Source organism: Thecamonas trahens (assembly GCF_000142905.1).
Source record: "Thecamonas trahens ATCC 50062 unplaced genomic scaffold supercont1.17, whole genome shotgun sequence".
NCBI classification, from domain to species: domain Eukaryota; order Apusomonadida; family Apusomonadidae; genus Thecamonas; species Thecamonas trahens.
In genome coordinates, this window is record NW_013657663.1 from 52,578 (window position 1) to 72,726 (window position 20,149).

General features: G+C 64.6%; 5 protein-coding genes across 5 annotated transcripts; 3 read left to right on the forward strand and 2 right to left on the reverse strand.

Annotated features, from left to right (window-relative positions):
* Positions 1-17: 17 nt before the first annotated feature.
* Positions 18-5,826, forward strand: AMSG_04138 (uncharacterized protein; the record flags this gene model as incomplete). The annotated part of the gene is made up of 3 exons (XM_013903474.1): positions 18-1,220; positions 1,256-1,813; positions 1,843-5,826. 3 exons carry the CDS (start codon positions 18-20, stop codon positions 5,824-5,826), a joined length of 5,745 nt encoding a protein of 1,914 aa, XP_013758928.1.
* A 59-nt stretch (positions 5,827-5,885) lies between these two features.
* AMSG_04139 (Cullin-associated NEDD8-dissociated protein 2) lies at positions 5,886-9,600 on the reverse strand (the record flags this gene model as incomplete). Its single annotated transcript, XM_013903475.1, has 1 exon — positions 5,886-9,600. Exon 1 carries the CDS (start codon positions 9,567-9,569, stop codon positions 5,886-5,888), a length of 3,684 nt encoding a protein of 1,227 aa, XP_013758929.1. The 5' UTR covers positions 9,570-9,600.
* A 230-nt stretch (positions 9,601-9,830) lies between these two features.
* AMSG_11793 (uncharacterized protein) lies at positions 9,831-14,233 on the reverse strand (the record flags this gene model as incomplete). The annotated part of the gene is made up of 2 exons (XM_013903657.1): positions 9,831-12,487; positions 13,663-14,233. The coding sequence occupies 2 exons, from the start codon at positions 14,231-14,233 to the stop codon at positions 9,831-9,833; spliced, it is 3,228 nt and encodes a 1,075-aa protein (XP_013759111.1).
* Positions 14,234-14,668: 435 nt separating this feature from the next.
* Positions 14,669-15,870, forward strand: AMSG_04142 (coiled-coil domain-containing protein 76; the record flags this gene model as incomplete). Its single annotated transcript, XM_013903476.1, has 1 exon — positions 14,669-15,870. Exon 1 carries the CDS (start codon positions 14,758-14,760, stop codon positions 15,868-15,870), a length of 1,113 nt encoding a protein of 370 aa, XP_013758930.1. The 5' UTR covers positions 14,669-14,757.
* Positions 15,871-16,508: 638 nt separating this feature from the next.
* On the forward strand, positions 16,509-20,145 carry AMSG_04143 (fatty-acid-CoA ligase fadD9; the record flags this gene model as incomplete). The annotated part of the gene is made up of 2 exons (XM_013903477.1): positions 16,509-20,038; positions 20,109-20,145. The coding sequence occupies 2 exons, from the start codon at positions 16,509-16,511 to the stop codon at positions 20,143-20,145; spliced, it is 3,567 nt and encodes a 1,188-aa protein (XP_013758931.1).
* Between the last annotated feature and the right edge of the window lie 4 nt (positions 20,146-20,149).

The following is a 20,149-nucleotide window of genomic DNA, read 5'->3' on the forward strand; positions in this document are numbered from 1 at the left end:
TCCCCCCCACCCCCCCTATGGACTCTGACGGGGCGACATACCTCCAGCTTGTGTCTGCCAACAACGCAGAGGCCAGCGTCTATGCTACCTTTGCCACCTTTGAAGAGGCCGTCTATGACGCCCTGCCGACCTACACCGACACATGGGAGCAGCTGGTGGTGACATCCACAAAGACCAAGACACTCGCGCTGAGCAAAGAAGATCGGAAGCGGGCAAGTGCTTCACCACCGCAACCATGGAATCGTCTACCCATTGCTCTCTCTTCTATGTCTGATCTCAAAGTCCTCATCCTCGCCCACAATGCCTTCTCATCGCTTCCTCCTGATCTTGGCCTCCTCTCGAACCTGCTCTACCTCGACATGGCGCACAACGTCATAGACTCGGTCTCGGCTTCGGTTCTTTGCTCTTGTTCCGCGCTGCAGACTCTCTCGCTTGCTGGTAACAAGCTCACCGCTTTTCCAGACCTCTCATCCGTCTCCTCCCTCACATCGCTCAATCTCTCCGGCAACGCCATCAACGCCATCTCGGCTTCCGGCCCGCTCATCCCCCACTCTCTGCGCATCCTGGACCTCGCTGCAAACGGGTTGAAGAAGATCTCTGGTACCTTTCTGGCCCACCACGGCTCGCTCACCTCGCTCTCGCTGGCGAACAACCCCAAGCTCAAGGCTCTGCCCGCCCTCTCCTTCCGCTTTGCCGTCTCGTCCCTCCGCAACCTCGACCTCTCCACCACCGCTGTCTCATGGCTCCCTGCTCCGGTCTGTGCCCGCCTCCGCAAGCTTGAGACGCTCAACCTCCTCGACACCGCAGTCGCACACCTCCCGCCACAGTTTGACTCGCTCGTCCGCCTTCACACCATCTCGGCGCTCAACTTCACCCTCTCCGCCGACTCGGGCCTCGACGTCAAGGGCTCGCTCCATCATTTTTTCCGCCTCTGTGGCCAGACCGCTCTTCCGCTCTTCCGCTCCGCTTTTGCTGACCTTCTCCTCACCCACGAGCCGAACACCTACGATGTCATCCGCGCCGGCGCCGCCCCGCGCTACCTCGATCTTCTCCGCTCTGATGTTTCGGCCCTTGTCGAGTCCGCCATCAACGTCCTCTCCAAGCTCCTCTCCTCCGAGCACAACAAAGCCGAGCTCCTCTGTGCCGGCCTCATCGAGGCCCTCGGCCCGGTCCTCGCCACCGCGCCCACTGAACTTGTCGAGCTCGCCACTTCGGGCCTCGTCAAGCTCTGCACGTTTTCCACCCCTACGTCAAGGTCCTCTTTGCCGAGCACGGCGGCACCCGCCTCCTCGCCTCGCTCTCCACCTCGGACATCCCATCAGTTGCTCGCTTTGCCGCTGACGCCCTCTCCGCTCTCGCCGTCCAGATCCCAGCCGCAGGCATGCTCCAGGTCCGCGTCCTCGAGGCCATGCAGCTCGTCGACCCGTCGACCGGCAAGTCGCCGTCGTCGGCCTACGCCGTCCTTCGCGTCGGCACCGAGAAAACGACCACAGAGGCCCGCAAGGCTCCCGACGGCGCCCCGGCCTGGTCGCGCAACGCCCAGCTCAATGTCGGCATTGCCGACGCCATGGGCCGCATCATCACCGTCAAGCTCTACAACCGCCGCACCCTTCGCAAGGACGTCTTCCTCGGCTCGGCCCGCCTCCCGGTCCTCACCTTTCTCGACGGCGCCGTCGTCGACAACTGGTTCCAGCTCCGCCCGCCCGACTCGCGCGTCTCGTCCGAAGCCGCGCTTACTGGATACGTCCACATGCAGATCCAGTTCACCTCACAGGCCTCCTCCTACTTTGAGAACATGGCCCAGAACGCCCGCGTCTGGGCCTTCCCCCCGACATCCTCAAGCGCCTCGCATCGTCGGAAGCCGCCCCGTCACCTTCGCCGCTCCCGGCCCCGGCCCTTCCGATCATCGTCGTCAACGGGACACCCGGTAGCGCGCCCTCGCCCGCCCTCGACGCGCCCGCCATACACCCGGAGCCTGCCACCTACTCCTCCATGCTCGATGCGCTCGACGGCGATGCTCGTCTCTACGAGATCCTAACCCTTGGCCTCGACGCCTCGTGCGCCGTCTACTTTGACTCGGACACAGACGCCTTTCTTCACCGCGAGGCCTTTACCAAGGTGCAGTACACCAACCGCCACTCGGAGCAAAAGTACTTTTACGCCACCCGCAGAAGACCGGAGGCCACCGCAGTTGACCTCTATGTCTCTTTCATGGGCACCTACTCGCTTGCAGACGCCGCCATCGACTTTAATGTCCTTGCCCACGATGCCCTCAACGGCCGCATCCACGCCGGCTTTGCCCAGCGCGCCTACGCCATTCCGCTCCTGCCACTCCTCGAGTTCCTCCGCCCGCCATCCACCACCGCCGCCGCCCGTCGCGGTGCCCTCGTCCTCTGCGGCCACTCGCTTGGCGGTGCTGTCGCCGTCATTGTCTTTCTTCGGCTCATTGTCGAGTGCTCCATCACGCCCGACGAGCTCCGCCGCATCCACGTCGTCACTGTCGGCCAGCCGCTTGTGGGCGACACCGCGCTCGCCGCCTACGTCCATGCCCTCGGCGTCCACACCCGCATTCACGCGATCGTCAACCACGGCGACTCGGTCGCGTGCTTCTCCTCGGCCTCGCCGCGCATCATTGCCCAGAACCTCATCCGCCACGCCAAGGACGCCACCGTTGCCAAACTCCGTCAGCTGGCGCAAGAACGTGCCGCATCGTCGCCGTCGGCCGACGAACCGCCGTCTCCCGCCGCCGCCTCAGAGTCGGACGCTCTCAACGCGCTCATGACCTCGCCGTCGTCGGTCGCCGTCGACGTCCTCACACACTACATCGCTGCCCGCTCCACAGACGTCTTCTTTGACTTTACCCCCTTTGGCATTTCGTACATGATCGAGCACCCCGCTGCCCACGAGGGCACCGCCCGCTACGACGGCGCTGACTTTACCGTCACCGTCGCCTCCGATCCAGCTGTCGTCAAGCGCTGGCTCGACATGCCACCCGAGGGCCTCTCCACCTACAACCTTGACCAGCACAAGTTGTACTACTACTTTCAGAACTGGGAGGGCCTCGGCCCGCCGCCGTCCGCAACGCCAGACCTACTCTCCTTCCCGCTCCACTCGCTCGCCTCTTACTCGGAACGCTACGGCGGCTTTGGCGACGACGGCCTCGCTCTCTCGGTCGAGACCCGCGACGAGCCGGTTTCCTACGCCGAGGTCTCCGACGTTGTCGACGTCTCCAACTCGGCCGATCTCGCTGTCGACCTGGCTTCGGAACTTGTCTCGGACCTCGGCACCCCGTCGCCGAGCCCAGGCCCGCGCCCCACCTCCGACACTGCGTCGGGTGGGGGCGCAGGTGCCGGCAGTGGGAGTGAGCCGAGCGGCAGCGCGCCGCTCATCCACCTCACCACCTCGTGGGCGCCGGTCATCTCGTCGTCGCACGCCGTCTTTGACTCGCGGACCGCCTCCATCGAGGTCATCCTCTTTGGCCGCTCGCTCCTCTTTGTCTCGCGCCTCAAGTTCCGCGGCGACGACTTTGACTACGAGCCAGTCTTTCTTACCGACACCGAGCTCCGGTTCCGGCTCCGCTGGCTTCCGGCCGTGTACGGAAAGGAGGAGACTGCCGCGACGTCGGACGGCAGTGGACTGTCGGCCAGCGAGTCAGGAGGAAGATCCGCCGAGGTGGCGGCGTCTATGGGAGACAAGGCCTCTACCCGTCCCGGCTCATCGTCGGAAGCCGCCGCCGCCGCCTCGCTCGAGGCCGCCGTCAAGCTCGGCTCGTACGAGTCGCTCACTCTGCGCGTCATCTCGCACTTTGGTGAATCGCGGGTCAAGCTCAACCTGGCCCAGCATGCCAAGTCGATGTCGCGCGTCGCGCGGGTTGCGCGCAAGTTCTGGGTCGAGGAGCAGCGCCGCGCCGCCCGCGCCTCCAAGCTCATGGCCGCGCTCCCGCCCGCCGCCCGCGCCTCGCTTCCGTCGCACTGGACCAACCCGGGCGCGGTCTTTGCCATCTCATGGCAGGGCCTCACCAACGCGCTTGCCTCGGTAGCGTCGACCATCGAGCACACTGACCTCGTCGAGTCGCTCGCCTCGGCCTACCTCACCTCGTCAGCTTTCCAGGAGTACCTGGCCGAGTCGGGCGATGTGCAGCTTCAGTTCTCGCACTTTGCCGTCCGCTCCATCTCGTTCCCGGCGCCGCGGGTCGCCATGGACGCTCTGCACAACAAGGTCGGCGTGGCGCTGGCGGGTATTGCCATCGAGCTCGAGGCCGCCTTCTCGGTTGTCCGCCTCACACAGTTCCTCTCGTACACCAACGTCGGTGTCACCGTCTCGATCTCGGACGTCGGCGGCAGTCTCGAGCTTAATGTTGTCGAGACCGCTGACGACGTTCTCTCGCGCGCCGCTGAGGCCGACGACGGCTCGGACGACGGAGAACTCCTCACCGAGGATCTGGTGGCTGTCATGGCGCCGCCGGCCTCGTTTGCGCTCCGCATTGGCAAGCTCGACGTCGACTTTGGCCTCGAGCTCACCGACGACAAGGGCGAGGTCCTCGCTTCCAAGGACAACTGGGGCTTTTCCGGCTTTGTCCTCTCGCAGTTCTCCGGCTACATCAAGTCGTCCATCTCCAAGGCGCTCGACTCGGTCCCGATCGAGGCTGCGCTCATCTCCGAGCTCACCCGGGTCTTCCTCGAGGGCAAGCCTGGAACTCACATCCCGCTCGCCGGCTCGGCCTCGGTCCTCACTGCAGACTACTCGCTTGTTCGCGCACCGCCTCTCAAGCGCGAGGCTGCGTCGTCGATGCTCTGCACCGGCCATCGCGGCCTGGTGCGGACGTACGGTCCCAACGTCCCACCCGAGCACTACGCGGACATCCCGCCGCCGCGGCCGATGGATGCCGCGCTCTCGATGTCGAATCTCCACGACGCGGTCGTCGCCCTCTCGCCGGCCATGGTCACCTCGGTTCTGCTCGCTGGCTGGCACGCCGGCTTTTTCGCGCTCGACGTCGCTGCCTCTGACCTGCCCGACTCGCTCGCCGACCCAGAGCTCTTTGCACACTACGCTTCCGACGCGCCGCCGGACACACCGTTCCACCTTGCAGTGGCAGTCACATCGCCGCCATCGGTCGTCTTTGACAGTGACCATGGCATCTGCCTCTGTCTGCACGCCGACTTTACTCTTCTCTCCGGTGATGGCGACGGCACTGCACACGAGCCGGTCCACACCGAGCCGTTTGTGATCGATGTGAGCCTGGACCCGACTGCACTTGCGCTTGGTGATGACGGCCTCGCCGGCGCGAGCATCGAGATCCGGCCGTCGGACGGTGTCGCCGAGTTTGATGCCGGTCTCGGTCCGGTAGCGGCCGTCGTCCGCCAGTTCCGGACCGAAATCCATGACTTTCTCGTCCTTGCCTACTCCTCGCGGCTGCTGAGCCTTGTCGTCGATTGGCTCCGAGCCTCGCCGCTCCTTCTCCTCGATTCGGTCAAGCGAGTGGTGGCGCAGTCACAGGCCGAGGTTGCGCTCTTCCCCGACGCGCTTGTCATCTCGTTTGTGGTTCCCGAGTACGTCCTCGACGAGCGCGAGGTTGCCGCCGTCGTCGCCACCACCCGCGACCTCCTCGGCTGGGGCACTTCGTTCCCCCTCCTCAACGCCACCGCGTCACGCAAAGGCAACGACAGTGGAGACGATGCCGCGTCGCCATCACCGCCTCGCGACGATTTTGCCATGGATTCGTTCCTCAACCGATTCGGCGCCTGGCTCGAGCGCCACGTCCTCGTCCATCGGCACGGCGACGGCGGCGGTCTTCCTCAGGGCAGCCTCTCGCAGCCGGTGTCCTGACGTCGCTCGCACAGCAGTCTATTGAAGAAGACTTTATCATCGAGCCATGCTTGTCAGACTCAGCCACTGGCACCGGCAGGTGCCTCGACCTCGCGGCCGCAGACCACGGCGTACTGCGAGGCCCACTTGCCGGCGGCGACCGAGGCCTCAAATGCGCGCCACTTGCCGGACGAGTCCGCGGCGAGGGCGAGCGGGTGGAGTGTGTGGATGGTGCGGAGAGTGGCGTTGATGAGGGCGGCAAAGGCGTCGACGTCCTTGGCGGCCTTGCTCCACGGGCGGTCCTTGAGGGTCTTGGTAAAGGCCTTGATGAGAGCATCGACCACTTCGAGGAGCGCTGCAGGGACGAGGCTGGCGAGCTCGGTGAGAATGGTGTGGCAGAGGATGGCGTTGTCGGTGAGCCGGTCGCCAAACCCGGCCATGAGCTTGGGCACCAGCTCGTGGACGTTGATCTTGTCGAGCGCGACGAGGACAAGAACGTGGAAGCACTCGAGCGCGGCCTTGCGGTTGAGCTCGGCGTCGTCGACCTTAACGGTCATGATGCCGAGCTTGAGCTCGCGGATAAGCTCCTTCTTGACCGGCAGCTCGTCGTAAAGCTGCGGGAGGAGGTCCGGGACGAGGTCGCAGACCAGCGCCGGGGCGCGGTTGATAAAGAACGTGAAGGTCTTGACCGCCAGCCGGCGGACTTCGACAGACGGGTCGGCGATGAGCGCAAAGAAGGTCGGGAGAAACGGCGCAAGCGCGGCGTCGGCGCCCGATGCTGCGAGCACCGACTTGAGGGCCGAGACCGCGCCGCCACGGACATGCGCCTGCTCCGAGGCGACAAGCTCGGCCAGCGCCGGCGCCATGTCGGCCATATTCGATGCAACCAGAAGGCCGAGGCACTCGGAGGCCACGTTACGGGTTCCAACCTCGTCCGACGCCGCCGAGGCCACGAGAACTGGCCAGAGGCTTGTCTTGACACCAGCGAGCGCGTTGCTTGAAGGGATCTTAAGCGCCGTGTCGACAAACTCCTTAAAGGCGGTGAGGACAAGGAACTGGGTCTGTCCACTCGCGCCGTCCATGACCTCAAACATGCGCGGGAGATACGCGTCCGGCGCCGAGACTGCGAGCTTCCCGAGCGCGTACGCGCCAGCAGCCTTGATCCGCTCCGACTCGGCGTCAAAGACGCTCATGGCTGCGCGTGCGAGCTCATCCTTGGCCGAAGCGGTCGAGTGGCGGACGCCAATCTGGCCGAGGACGTAGAGCGCAAGGACACGCGAGGCCTCACTCCCATTCCCGTCACCAGCAACAGTAGCAAACTGCGCGAGGTGACTCTCGATGGCGGCCGCAGCGTTGAGGACACCGGCGATGGCAGTCGCCAGCGAGGTGTATGCCTGCCGCGGGAGCGGCGAGTCACCGTCGGTCCCGCACGCGACAAGAGCATCGACAACAGCATCAACGCCTACTGCAGACTTGGCCACCGCCGCCTCTAGGAGCTGGACCAGGACCTGCAGCGAGGCACCCTGGACCACCGCGGTCGAGAGGAGCGCCATAACGGGCTGGGAGACAAGGCGATACAGCTGCGCCGCGACTTGCGCAGAAGCGCCGTCGACCAGAGCCACCAGCAGGTCGGCAGCAAGGGTGGCGAGGCCGAGATCGGCCTCGGAGACAAGCGCAGCGGCCTCGGTGCCGAGCGCGACGACCGTCGAGTCGTTAAAGGTCGCCGGCGCAAAGGCAACCATGGCCTTGGTGGTGGTGAGTGCAGCTGCCACGAGCGCACGGTCCGACTTGCGGAGGAAGCCGGTAAGCTCGTCTTGGAGGACCGAGGCCGCAGCGCTGACGTCAAAGACGCCGGCAGCCGCCGGGGCACTGAACACGGTGCCGAGAGCCGAGACGGCGGCGACGCGGACGTCAAGCAGCGCGTTCTGGACAGACGCCACAAAGAGCGGCAGCGCGTCGCCCACCCGCGAGCTGCCGAGCGTGTGCGCGGCGGCAGCGACGGTGGCGCCCAGCGCGGCAAGCCCGTGTGTCTTGACGTGACGGTCCGACTCGCCCTTGAGCGCTGCAATGGTGCCGTCGAGCACAGCCTCGAGGTTGTCGGCGGCCGGCGGGTCAGCGGCGAGGACTGCAACGAGCAGCTCGAGAACCTGCAGCCCACCCGAGATGATCTTGAAGTTCGAGTCGGAGAGGAGCGGGAGGATGGCGGCAATGAGATGGGCGCGGAACGGAACAAAGGCGGTTGGACCTGCGTTCGCGAGGAGCGAGCGGAGGACGGTGCAGACGTCGACCCGGAGCGCGTTGGCGTCGGCGTCGGCCTCATTGAGGACCTTGACGAGGCGCGGGACAAAGAGCGGGAGCGTCGACTCGAGCTCGTTGGGCAGGACGGTGGCAAGCTGGAGAACCACCGCGACAGCGGCCTCGCGGGCGCGCGGCGACTTGGTCAGCTGCGGTGCGAGCGACTTGGCCACCGCCGGGAGCGCAGCGACAAGGAGACTGAGCGAGGCCGAGTCCGATGACGAAGCGCCGCGCTGCGAGACGTTGGCGGTCGTCTTGACAAGTGTGACAAAGGCGGCAAAGACATCGGCCTTGACTGCGTCCTGCCGTTCCTTGAACCGCTTGACAAGAACTGGACAGATGACCGAGTAAAAGTGCGGGAGCATCGAAGGCCGGGTCTCAACCATGGCGGCGAGGCACTTGGCCGACGCCTTGCGGACCTTCCACGAGATGTCCTCGTCGTCGGACATGTCATCGTCGTCGTACTCGTCGTACTCGTCATAGTCAGAGTCCTCGTCCGACGGATTCTCATCGTCGTCGTCATCGTCCTGGTAGTTGGGGTCAAACGCGATGAACGCCACGCACGCCTCAATGATCGTGTCGAGGTGGATGGCGACGGCGGCCGGGCAGCGGCGGACCAGTGCAGTGTAGAGCCGGATGACCGCGTCAGTGACTTCGACGGCGAGCATGTCGTGGTCGCGACCAACCGGGTCGACGACAAGGCGCTTCGAGAGCTGGATGATGTCACCAAGTCGCTGGGCAACCCGCGGGCCGACAGTGTCAGTCACGGCCGCGAGACAGGCCACCAGCGTCTTCCGCTTGGTGCCCGAGGCGCCGTTGTCCGCGAGCGTGTCGACGAGGTAGTCGAAGAGGTGCGAGAAGAGGTCAGGCGAGAGCGAGGCAGTCAGATAGCCAATCGAGGTCACGGTATGCTTCCGCACCGTCTCCCGCGTCGCATCCGTGAGGCTCAGCAGGGCGTCGAGCAGAACTTTGTGGGCGTCGACGACGCGGGCGCAAAACTTGGCGAGGACGGCCGAGGTGACTTCCAGCGCACGGATGTTGACGTCCGAGTTGCTGGAGCGGAGGCCTTGGACCAGTGGGCCGATGGCCAGCTCACATACAAGCGTTGCATCCGGCGAGTCGATAGCCAGCTCGGTGACAATGACCGAGAGGCCCATGGCCGAGACATCACGAAGCTCTTCCTTCTCCGAGAGCATGTTGGAGGTGAGGGCGGGAATGAGCGATCGGACAGCATTGGTTCCATAGACCTTGACCAGAAGCGGGAAGACATCCACAGCAAGGGCGCGGACATCACGCGACGAGTCGCCGAGAAGACGGACAGTGCCATTGACGAGGTGACTGGCGTCGGAAGGCCTGCAGGGAAAGCCATCGCTTTCCAGCTCGCGCTTGAGGTCAGACACAGCCATGTACCGCAGGTCGTGGTCGTCGTTCTCCATACGGGTCACCATGTTGGACGAAAACGTGGACATGGTGGGCGAGGCGTTCCGCAGCGTAGAGACGTGTGGCAACGATACCCGTGGTTGGGCGACCTGTTGGCGAGGAGGGTGAAAGGAATAGTGGGTGAGGGGGATGGGGGGTGGGGGGTGGGGGGTGGGACAAAAATTGCTGGCGACAAAGACCGTGGCTGTGGCTTGGCCAAGGGAGAGGACATCAATAACTTTATGGACTTAGCTAGTGTGGTGCGAGCTACGACTCCGAGTCATTCCCCTCGTCGTCGTTCGAGGAAGCGCCTAGAGGCGCGTCAGTGCTGGCGTCGGCGGTGGCAGTGTCGTCGTCCGCGACGGCGGCGTCGAGATCGTCAAGCTCGGTGGCAGAGAGCGAGGCGGCAACGGCGCCAGAGTCGAGCGGCGAGCGCGGGACAAAGCGGGGACGTGAGGCATGCGGCGAGTGTTGACAACGACGTCGACCATGACTGGCTCAAACATGGCGATGCGCGAGACGCCGCCGTCGCGCCAGTGAAGCGTGAGCACCTTCTCGTCCTCGTCGTAGGTGGTGGCATCGGGGTGGATGGCGAGGTCAGCGATGTAGACCCGGTCGTCGTGCGAGAGGCCCGGCGCGAGGAGGGTGAACGACGACGAGCCGACGCCTGAGACCAGCGTCCGCATGTTGCGGATGGGCTGGTTGGCGAGAAAGACGCAGAGGTACGAGAGGCCCGATGCTGTCGACGCCTGCTTGGCGTTGTACTTTTTCTCGTTGGCGTGGTCGGCGATGGCCGTCACGGCCTTGGCGTCGCGGGCGGGCGCGAGGCCCGGCTGGTTCTCGCCCAGAGCCGCCGCAAGCAGCCGGTGCACCACGCAGTCCGGGTACCGGCGGATGGGCGAGGTAAAGTGGGTGTAGTGATCAAAGGCGAGCGCGTAGTGACGGAACTCGTTCTCGTCGTGGTCGGCAGTGCAAAAGTACTGCGCCGACTGCATGGGCGAGGCGAGCAGGTCCATGACCACCGCGTACACGTCACGGTCGCGCTGGGTCGTCCCCTCGCCAATCCGCTGCAGCGAGGCATGGAGCGAGCCCGACGACGACGCGTCGATGGTGTAGCCGGCGGCCGCAAGCGTGTCGATGACCTCGGTCATCTTGCGCTCCTGCGGCGGCGGGTGCAGCCTGAGCAGCGCAGTCTCGGGAAAGGCGCTGTGGATGAACTTGGCGACCTCGCGGTTGGCAAGGAGCATAAACTCCTCGATGAGCTTGTTTGACTCCCGGATCTCGTAGATGTGCCATCCGATGGGCTCGGTCATGTCCTCGTTGAGCTTGAACGCCAGCTTCGGGTTGTGGAGCGAGAGCGCGCCCGAGGCAAACCGGCGGGCGCGGAGCTTCCGCGAGAGGTCGCGGAGGACGAGGACGTCGGCGGCGACGTCGGCGGCGGAGACACCGTTGAACAGCACCGGGCCGCCGTCCTCGGGCACAGGCAGCTCGTCGCCGTCGATCAGCATTTGTGCGTGCTCGTACGCCATCTGCGCGCACGACTTGATGACCGAGCGGCCGAACCAACGGTCGACAACCGCGCCGGTCTTGAGGTTCATCTTGAAAACCGCGGAAAAGGTGAGCCGCTCAACGCCCGGCTGCAGCGAGCACAGCTGCTCGCACAGCATCCGCGGGAGCATAGGAATGACCCGCGAGACGAGGTAGACCGAGGTCGACCGCTCCGCAGCCTCGTCATCGAGCGGCGTGCCCTCGCGCACAAAGTACGTCACGTCCGCAATGTGCACACCGATCTCGACGTGCTCGTCGTCGATGACCTCAACCGAGAGCGCGTCGTCGAGATCGCGCGCAGTGAGCGGATCAATCGAGACCACCCGATGCCCGCGAAAGTCGCGTCGCTTCGCCAGCTCCTCCGCTGGGATTGGCCAGCGAGTCGAGCCTGCGCCGAGGCCGGCAGCCGGTGACGACGCGCTGGAGCCGTCGGGCGCGTCCGACGCCGCCGCAGCCTCGACCTCGGCGGCAAATGCGTCGAGCTCGCGGAGGACCCGGCCGGTAAACGGCTCGTCCTTGACCGAGTTGGCGAGAAGGATGGCCCGCTCCTCGTTGGCGACCGAGCCGAGCTTGCCGAGCTTGGCCACCACTCGCCCATAGCCGTAGCGCGAGTCTTCGGACCACGAGTCAAAGTTGACCTGGAACATGGTCCCGGTGTACTCGTCAAAGTTCTCCAGAAAGTCGTTAGGAAGCACCTTGCGCGCCTGCTTGGACGCGATGGGAACCAGCAGCCGCGGCTGCTTCTTGTCGAGCGGCTGGAAGAGGACCGCACGATCGTCAGGTGTGACGCGACCATCGCGCCGCGACGGCTTGAACATCCCGATCAGCGTCGCTGGCCGCCGGGAGTCATCCAGGATCGCCACCACCGAGCCGGTTGGTTGCGGCTCACGCCCGTCGTTACGCGAGCCCGGCTCAGCGGCGGCAAAGCTCTTCCACTGCGACTCGGGCTTGACACGCAGCGCCACCGTGTCGCCGTGGAACGCCCGGTTCCGGGGCGTCATCCCGTCGACAAACACGTCCTGATCGTAGTCCTTGGACGTGGCGTAGCCCTCGGTCGGGTTATGCGCATTGACGCGAAACTCTCCGATGGTCAGCGAGCCGTCGGCGAGGCCAGCATCGACCTCGGCCGGCGACAGATGTGTCTTGTACACCTTCTTCCTCCGCTTGCGCCCAGAGCCGTTGTTGTTTGCCCGGCGGCCCTTGTTCCGCTCAGCCTCGGCCCTAGCCTTGGCCTGGACACTCTCGGCCACTGCCGATCCCTCGCCCTTGGACTTGCCCAAGCTCGCGTCACCCTTGCCATTGCCCTTGCCCTTGCCCTTGCGGCCACGTCCAGGCTCTGTCGCCGCAAACACCGGCGCGTCGTCATCGCCACACAGCTCGGCTGCCTTCTGCCGCCAGTTCTTCTTCCCAGACGACCGACCTGCGCCACCGCCCGAGCCACCGCCACCGCCACCACTACGACCCCCACGACCACCGCGACCGCTACGACCACCACGACCACGACCGCGACCACGACCGCGACCACGACCGCGACCACGACCGCGACCGCGGTTACGTCCGCCGCCGCCGCCGCCGCTACCACCACCACCGCCGCCTCTGCGGCCCCTGCCTCTTCCCTGTTCATGACCGGACATGACGTGTCCTGGTTCTGTTCTCTTCCCTAGTCCTTGCTTGGAGAGAGCTGTGACAATGACTGGCTCCTCTGTCTGACACGCTTCGTCACCGATTTGTGCGTCTCTTTCTGTCCGTTACGGTGGCATCCAACCAGTGTACCATTATGTGTTGGTCTTTTTAATGGTTGGCCCAGGGTGCCACAGCTTCGCTCTGTCCATCGTTCGCCTTCCATTTCGAGGTATCCATTTGAGGGCAGAAGAGTCGATTGGATGCACCACACTCTCGGTTGCCGGCCGAGCGCTCGCTCCGCTGGCTCGACGGCTTGATACTTCCTAGCATTTACTGTGCTGACCATCTTTGCCAGCACATCGTGCCAATTGGCACGGTCAGCTGCGTGTACGTAAGCGCCGTTCGATGGCTCGATCTCGCGTACACACGAGATCAAGGCAAGAATCGGGCACCCAGATGGCGCCCGTCGTCGTCGTCGCGCGTCGTCATCAAAGGGGTGGGCGGGTGGGCGGGTGGGCTCCCGCTCCATCGGAGCCCACTCTGTCGACGCCATCGGAGCTCTTAGCGAAGTAGGGGGTCAGCCGCATCGCTCCGATCAGCCGGCCGCGAGTGTTAGCGACTCGTAGCAGTCGCGGCAACAGCAGGTGTCAGATGGTGCGGAAGAGTGAGTGTATGGCTTGGTCGGTGCCAACCGCAGCCATCGACATTGGTCGTTGTTGGCTTTGTCAGACTGCTCACTCGCGTGCGACAGTCTCGAATCTGTTGTTGCAGAGCACGTGCTGGCTGCCGGGCGCCAACACGCCGGCCTCGATCAGCTGGTGTGCTTCATCATCCAGATAAGCGGGAGATCCGGTGTCGAGCGGCGCAGGCCAGCAGACGGCCGCGGCAGAGCGGGTGGCGGTGGTGGTGGTGGTGGTGCAGACGGTGCAGGCGGGAGCGGCAGAGGTGGTAGTGCCTGTTGCAGCTCGCTACTTGGCTCGTGCTCGGCCTCGGCCTCGGCCTCGTGGATGGCAGCAGTCTCACCATCAGCGGCAACAACCACACTCGATCCGTGCTCGACAGAATCAAAGGTCTCCACGAACCCAATCGAGGCGTAGAACAACGCCTGGTCCTTGGTGTTGAGCCACCAAGTCGTCACTGACGGAAACATCTCCGCCACAGCCTGCTCCACGCCGGCCATCAGCGCCTTGCCGACTCCGAGCCCACGCAGCGATGGCGCAATGATGACCGACTCTACGTACACTTCGCTGCCGTCCGCAACCAACGACGCCAGCCCGGCAAGTCCCGATGCACCCGCTGGCTTGCGCGCAGCCCACCAGACCCGAGCATGGCCAACGATCATCTCACTCCTGTCATCAACAAGTACAAACGAGGTCGGCGCCAGGTCCCTGCCCGACTTGCGCAGCGATGCGAGCCTCGCCGTCAGCGACCGCCTCCAGAAGCTATTCAACAGCAGTGCCACGGCCTCCAAGACATCGTCACAAGCCAAGGAACCCTCAAGCACCTCCAGTCGGAGCCCAGCAGCTCCCAAGCCCTCGTCCATTGCTCACCAGTTCGCCACCCAGAGTTGAGTGGCCTTCGATTGCGGTGAGAGTTAGTGCACATCAGCGACTGCCGCTACAACGACAACCTTCAGAGAGGCCCACAGAGCATCAAAAGACGATGAGCCCATCCCAGTTGTACACTTTGATAGCTCCGCAGCTTCAATCACCTGAGCAGAGCAAGCCATCGGAGGCGTCGATAGCCTTGCTCGGGGTTCAGCTGATCCCACTTGCTTGCCACACACCCAACTCGAGCATGGGCCACCGACGGAGAAAGAAGCCAGCTGAGGCCGCAGGTCCTCCACCGCCGCCTCCAGAGGGTTGGGACCGGTGCTTGGAGTGGCTTCCCAAGAAGAAGCGGTACTGCAGTCAGCAGGTCCGCTCCGGCGACTCGATGTGTGCCTACCATTCTCCTTCGGCTCAGTCATCGAGGATACCTTGTCCGCTCGATCCGAAGCATACCATTCGGAAGGATCAGCTTCAAGCTCATCTGGCTGTTTGTCCGCAGGCTGCGCGCAATGCTCTCATGGAGGCCCACCCGGCTTACGTGGCCGATGTCAACTTGCCCGGACTGCCGGCGCCTGATGACGGTCTGCCCGATCTCATGGCCGCGCCGCCGGACATGATCGTCGCCTTTCTCGACGCGCTCGATTCGGTCATGGTGGCCGAGCTCGATGCCGGCCGTGCCTCTCTCATCTATGACGAGCCAGAGACTCTACCGAGTCTTGTTGACGACGACATCACTGGTGCACAGGTGAAGCACGTCCGCCAGGTGGCAGCCATTGTGGGACACGTCGCCCGAGATGGCATGCTCGACACCGACCACCTGTACGTCGAGCCCGGCGCCGGCAAGGGCTCGCTTGTCGATGGCCTCGGCCGTGCGCTTGGCGTCTTTTCCCGCAGCGTCTTCTCCAAAGTCTCTGCGGGTGGCGCCGGGCCGAGCACCACGAGCAGCGACGTGGGCGACGAGCATGCAGACCGCCCGCCACTCTTTGTCCTTCTCGAGCGCGAGAAGCGGCGATGGGTTGCTGAGCGCGGCATGCGGCGCTCGCTAGCTCTGCGAGTCCGTATCGATATCAAGGATGCCGACCTTGCCGCCCTACCCGATGTCGACCCGACCGCGCCGCGGGTCATGGTGGCCAAGCACCTCTGCGGTGGCGCCACCGACCTCGCCCTGTACATGGCCACCCGGACCGAGACTCTGCGCGACTCATTCGAGGCCGTCTACATCGCCCAGTGCTGCTACGGCAAAGTCTCTGCTGACACTTTTGTCGGTATGCCGTTCTTGGCTCAGCGTGGCCTCGCCCGCTACTTTTCCTGGATCCGCCGCTGCTCCGAGTGGGCCATCTCCATCGAGGGTGCCTCGCTCGACGCGCCCTCGCTCGCCGACTGGCTAGCCTCAAACGCCCGCACCTCCTGGCGGGCTCGCTGCTCCGTCGCTGACGACCATCTTACCGTCGACGACCTCCCCGCCAGCCTCCGCGTCGCCATCGGCTACAAGGCCCGCACTCTCATCGAACTTGCTCGCGCCTGGTACCTCGAGAGTCAAGGCTTCATCACCCGCCGCGTCGAGTACGTTCCGCTCTGTGTCACACCCCAGAACGTTCTCCTCGTTGGCCTCCGCCCGCGCCCTACCTAACAGGCAGCCACTCCCGCCGACTCCAATCGGCCCCGTCTGGCCGAGACGCGGAAAAGAAAGGGGGGGGGGGAAATCCCCGAAAAACTGCGTTGCCCAACAGCCAAGCCAAGCCAGGCCAAGCCAGTCTGGGCACTTACCCACACACGCCATCGTCACATCTGCTGGGACGAACCAGCTTACAATGAACGCCGTACCAGAAGCGCGACTTGGGAAGACCATCCCAGTCACTCGGCCAGCCAATGATCTGGCGACCATCACGACAGAACCATCGAGGTCTAGCCGTAGCTCACCAGTATTGCTGGGCAAGTCATGTCCGGACAGGCAGAGAGAACACATCACACTCACCTCCTCCCGCTTGTCCCCCGGTCGTCTTTGGCATCATGTCTGCCACACCCGCTCCGACTCGGCCGTCCCACATCGTCCGTGGAACTGTCATTGCCTACTGCACCTTCACCAATGACCCCATGCCTGTCACCTCCTTGTCAGGTACCTCTCCTCGTGTGGTGCGGCGGTTTGTGCCTCTGACGGATGAAGGCCGACTTGAGGCATATGCGCTGGATGTGCTCTTCTCCTTTGACCATCGTGCTGATGTGCTGTATACTACAACTCCTGGTATGGCTCCAACCAAGATACTGGCCATGAATAAGGACTTTGTCTCGGTTGATGTCTTTGCTCCCGGAGACACCATCTATCTTACCGGTACTCTCGCCTGGTTTGCTGACAAGGTCGTCTGCGATGAGTGCAGGACGAGGATCTCGCTGCCGGACTACCACTGCTCCCATGTCTTTGGCTGCTCTGACTATGATCGCTGCCCGGACTGCTACGATACCGCAGGCCCGCATGCTCCGGGCCACGTGCTCGTCCCCAAGGCGCATGTGCCCAAGCCGCGGACGTACCTCCGCTCGCGCTCGCTGTACGAGACCCTCGCTCTTGCGCTCGCCAACTACTCCTCAGATCCGCTCTTTGGCCAGCGACCAAGCCAGGACGCCGAGTATTCTTGGATCTCGTACGAGGCCTTTTACGACCGCGCGCACGATCTCGGCTCCGGCCTCGCTCACCTCACCCGCGAGAAGCCCGATCCGTTCCATGCCGGCATCATGGCCTCCAACTCGATCGGGTGGCTTCTCGCCGAGTTTGCTGCCACCTCACGCGCCTGGGTCACCGTCCCACTCCATGTCTCGTACACCGACGCCCAGCTCTCGCACATCATGGCCACCGTCCCGCTCGGCCTCGTTTTCTGCGAGGCCAACGAGGCTGAACGCCTCATCCGCCTCCTCAAAGCCGCCGGCGCCACTTCGGCGCTTGTTGTTGTTCTCACTCCGGCGTTCGTCTTTGCGCGGACAGCGGTCCACGACGGGACGCTGCCGGAGCTCCCGCCGACTCCGGCCAGCCTCCCCGCGTCGGGCGGCGGCTTTGCAGTCATTCCTGCTGAGCGCATCGAGGCCATGGGCCACGACAAGCCGGCCGCGCCGCGCATCTCCCACCCGTCGGTCCTCGAGACCATTGTCTTTACCTCGGGCTCGACCGGCATGCCCAAGGGCGTGACAGTGACCGAGGCCAACGCGCACGCCGAAGTCGACATGTACTGTGAGGTCTTTTCCCTCGCACGCCCCTATGTTGTCGTCGAAGTCGCGCCGTTTGCTTGGATGACTGGGCGTGACGACGCCCGCATCACCATGCTCTACGGCGGCGCCATGGCCATCTACTCTCGCCCGATGTCACGGCTCCTCGAAGATTTACAGGAGATTTCGCCGTCAAACGTCAAGTGCATGCCGGCCATCTGGGCCCGCATCTACGCGTCGTACAAGACCGTTGTCGCCTCGCTCCGCGCAAGCGGCTCTTCGACGGCCGAAGCCGAGAAGGCCGCCCGCGCTGCCTTCAACCCGGTCCTCGGCAGCCGGGTCCAGACCATTGTCACCGGCGGCGCTCACACGGCACTCGCCGTCAAGAAATTCCTCAAGGAGACCTGGCCCAACGCCATGTTTTACGACGCGTACGGCACGTCCGAGGCCGGCGGCATTGCAGTCAACGGTGTCGTCAACAGCGGTGTGGAGGTCCGGCTCGTCGACGTCCCCGAGATGGGCTACCTCACGTCCGACAACCCGCCGCGCGGTGAGATCTACGTCCGCACCCGCATCATGACTGACGGCTACTACAACGATCCCGAAAACACTGCCAAGCGCCTCAAAGACGGCGGATGGTTTGCTACCGGCGACATTGGCGTCATGGACTCGCCGTCAACTCTCGAGGTCATCGACCGCCGCTCGGCCATCTTCAAGCTTGCCACCGGTGAGTTCATTGTTCCGTCCATGATCGAGGACGTGCTCCATGGCGCGCCGCTCGTCACTCACATCTACGTCCACGGCGACATGACCCGGTCAGCACTTGTCGCGGTTGTCGTCCCCGACCTCGATGCTCTCGTTGCGCTCGTCGGCGAGGACTCGGGCATCGACTGGAACGAGCAGCGTGCCGCGGTAGCTCTCCCGCACGACGCGCCAGTCCGTCCGCTCCCGGCAACAGTCCACATGCTCGTCCTCCGCTCACTCCGTACCTTTGCCGCCTCGGCCGGCCTCTCGTCGTCGAACATCCCGCAGGCTGTCTACATCGACGTCCGCCCGTTTACGCCCAAGGCGGGTCTCCTCACTGCATCGATGAAGATCTGCCGCTCGGGTCTCTCCAGTCACTACGCTGGCGTCATTGAGGAGATGTACGCCCGGCTTAACGCCTCGGAGCAACTAGCCACACCCAAGGCTGCTGACGTTGCCGTCGCCACGCCCGGCACCGGCTCGCACTCGGGCCAAGCCTTTCCGTCGTCCGACGACGGCGAGGGCGCCAGCGGAGGTGGCTCCAAGGCCACGCTTGACGCGCTCCGCAACATCATCGGCAACTACGTCGGCTCGGCCAGTGCCGACACTGCAGGTGCCTCGCTCGTCGAGATGGGCGTTTCTTCTACCGACACCATCCGCGTCCTCGCCGCCGTCCAGAAGCAGCTCGCCGCTCAGCTCCCTGTTGACCTTGTCTACGAAGGCCTCACCATCGAGGAGATGGCCGACTACATTGACTCGGCCGGGCCGAGCGGCGCACCGGCGACGCCCACTGCAGGCGCCATCGCCAAGCGCTCGCAGTCACGCCAGCTCTACGACGACGACTTTATCCGCCTCGTCCGCCAGGGCAAGACCGCGCTCGCGCCGGTCGCCGACCTACCAGAGCTTGAGCCGCAGACCACCAGCGGTGAAACGGTCTTTGTCACCGGAGCCACTGGCTTTCTGGGCCGGTACATTGTTGAGGATCTGCTCTCTAAGCACACTGCGGCCCGAGTGGTCATTCTGGTCCGAGCGCGCTCGGCCGAACATGCCGAGGAGCGCATGCGCGAGGCCGCCATTGCCGCCAACCTCGCGCACTTGCTAGCCGCGATCGGCACCGACCGGCTTGAGCTAGTGGTCGGCGATCTGGGCATGCCGATGTTTGGGGCAAGTCCCGAACAGTACGTGCGTCTTGCGGGCGAGGTGACCCGGGTCATTCACGCTGGCGCCCGAGTCTCATGGGTCGTCCCCTACTCGCAGCTGCGACAGGCCAACGTGGTGGGCACGGTTGAGATTGCACGGTTCTGCATGACGGTCCGGCACAAGCCGCTACTGTACGTATCGACGCTGAGCGCGTCGGCGTCGCTGCGGGAGGAGCTTGCGCCGGCACAGTACTTTTCGGCTGCGAGGGGCTACGCCGCCTCCAAGCACATGGGCGAGCTGGTAACGGTTGCTGCCGGACGAGAGGGCCTTCCGGTTGCCATTGTCCGGCCAGGCATGATTGTGGCCGATCCGCGGACCGGATGGTGCCAGTCCTCCGACTTTGTGCCGCGGTTTGTGGGTGGCGTCCTTGCTGTGGGCGCGTATCCTGCGCCGCTGCCGGGCACGTTTGAGATGGTGCCTGTACCGACGGTAGCGGCGACGATAGTGCGCCTGGCGTACGAGGCGCCGCACGACGCGCGGGTGTACCACGTGTGCAACCCGGCCAAGGCATGCCTCTCGTACTCGGAAGTCGGCGAAGCGATTGCTGCCGCCGCGAGTGCTGCAGCTCCGGACAGCGATGCCAGTGTCGCGGTTGTGGCCATGGACCACCGCGCCTGGGTTGCACGTGTCCGCGAGGCCGGCCAGGCGACGCCGCTGGCACCGTTGATCGACTTTGTGGCCGACCCGCGCTTTTTGAGGCCGGCATGGACCACGCGTGCACCAACACCCGAGCGGCGCTCGCGCTCAACGGCCCATTTGCGGAAATTGACTCG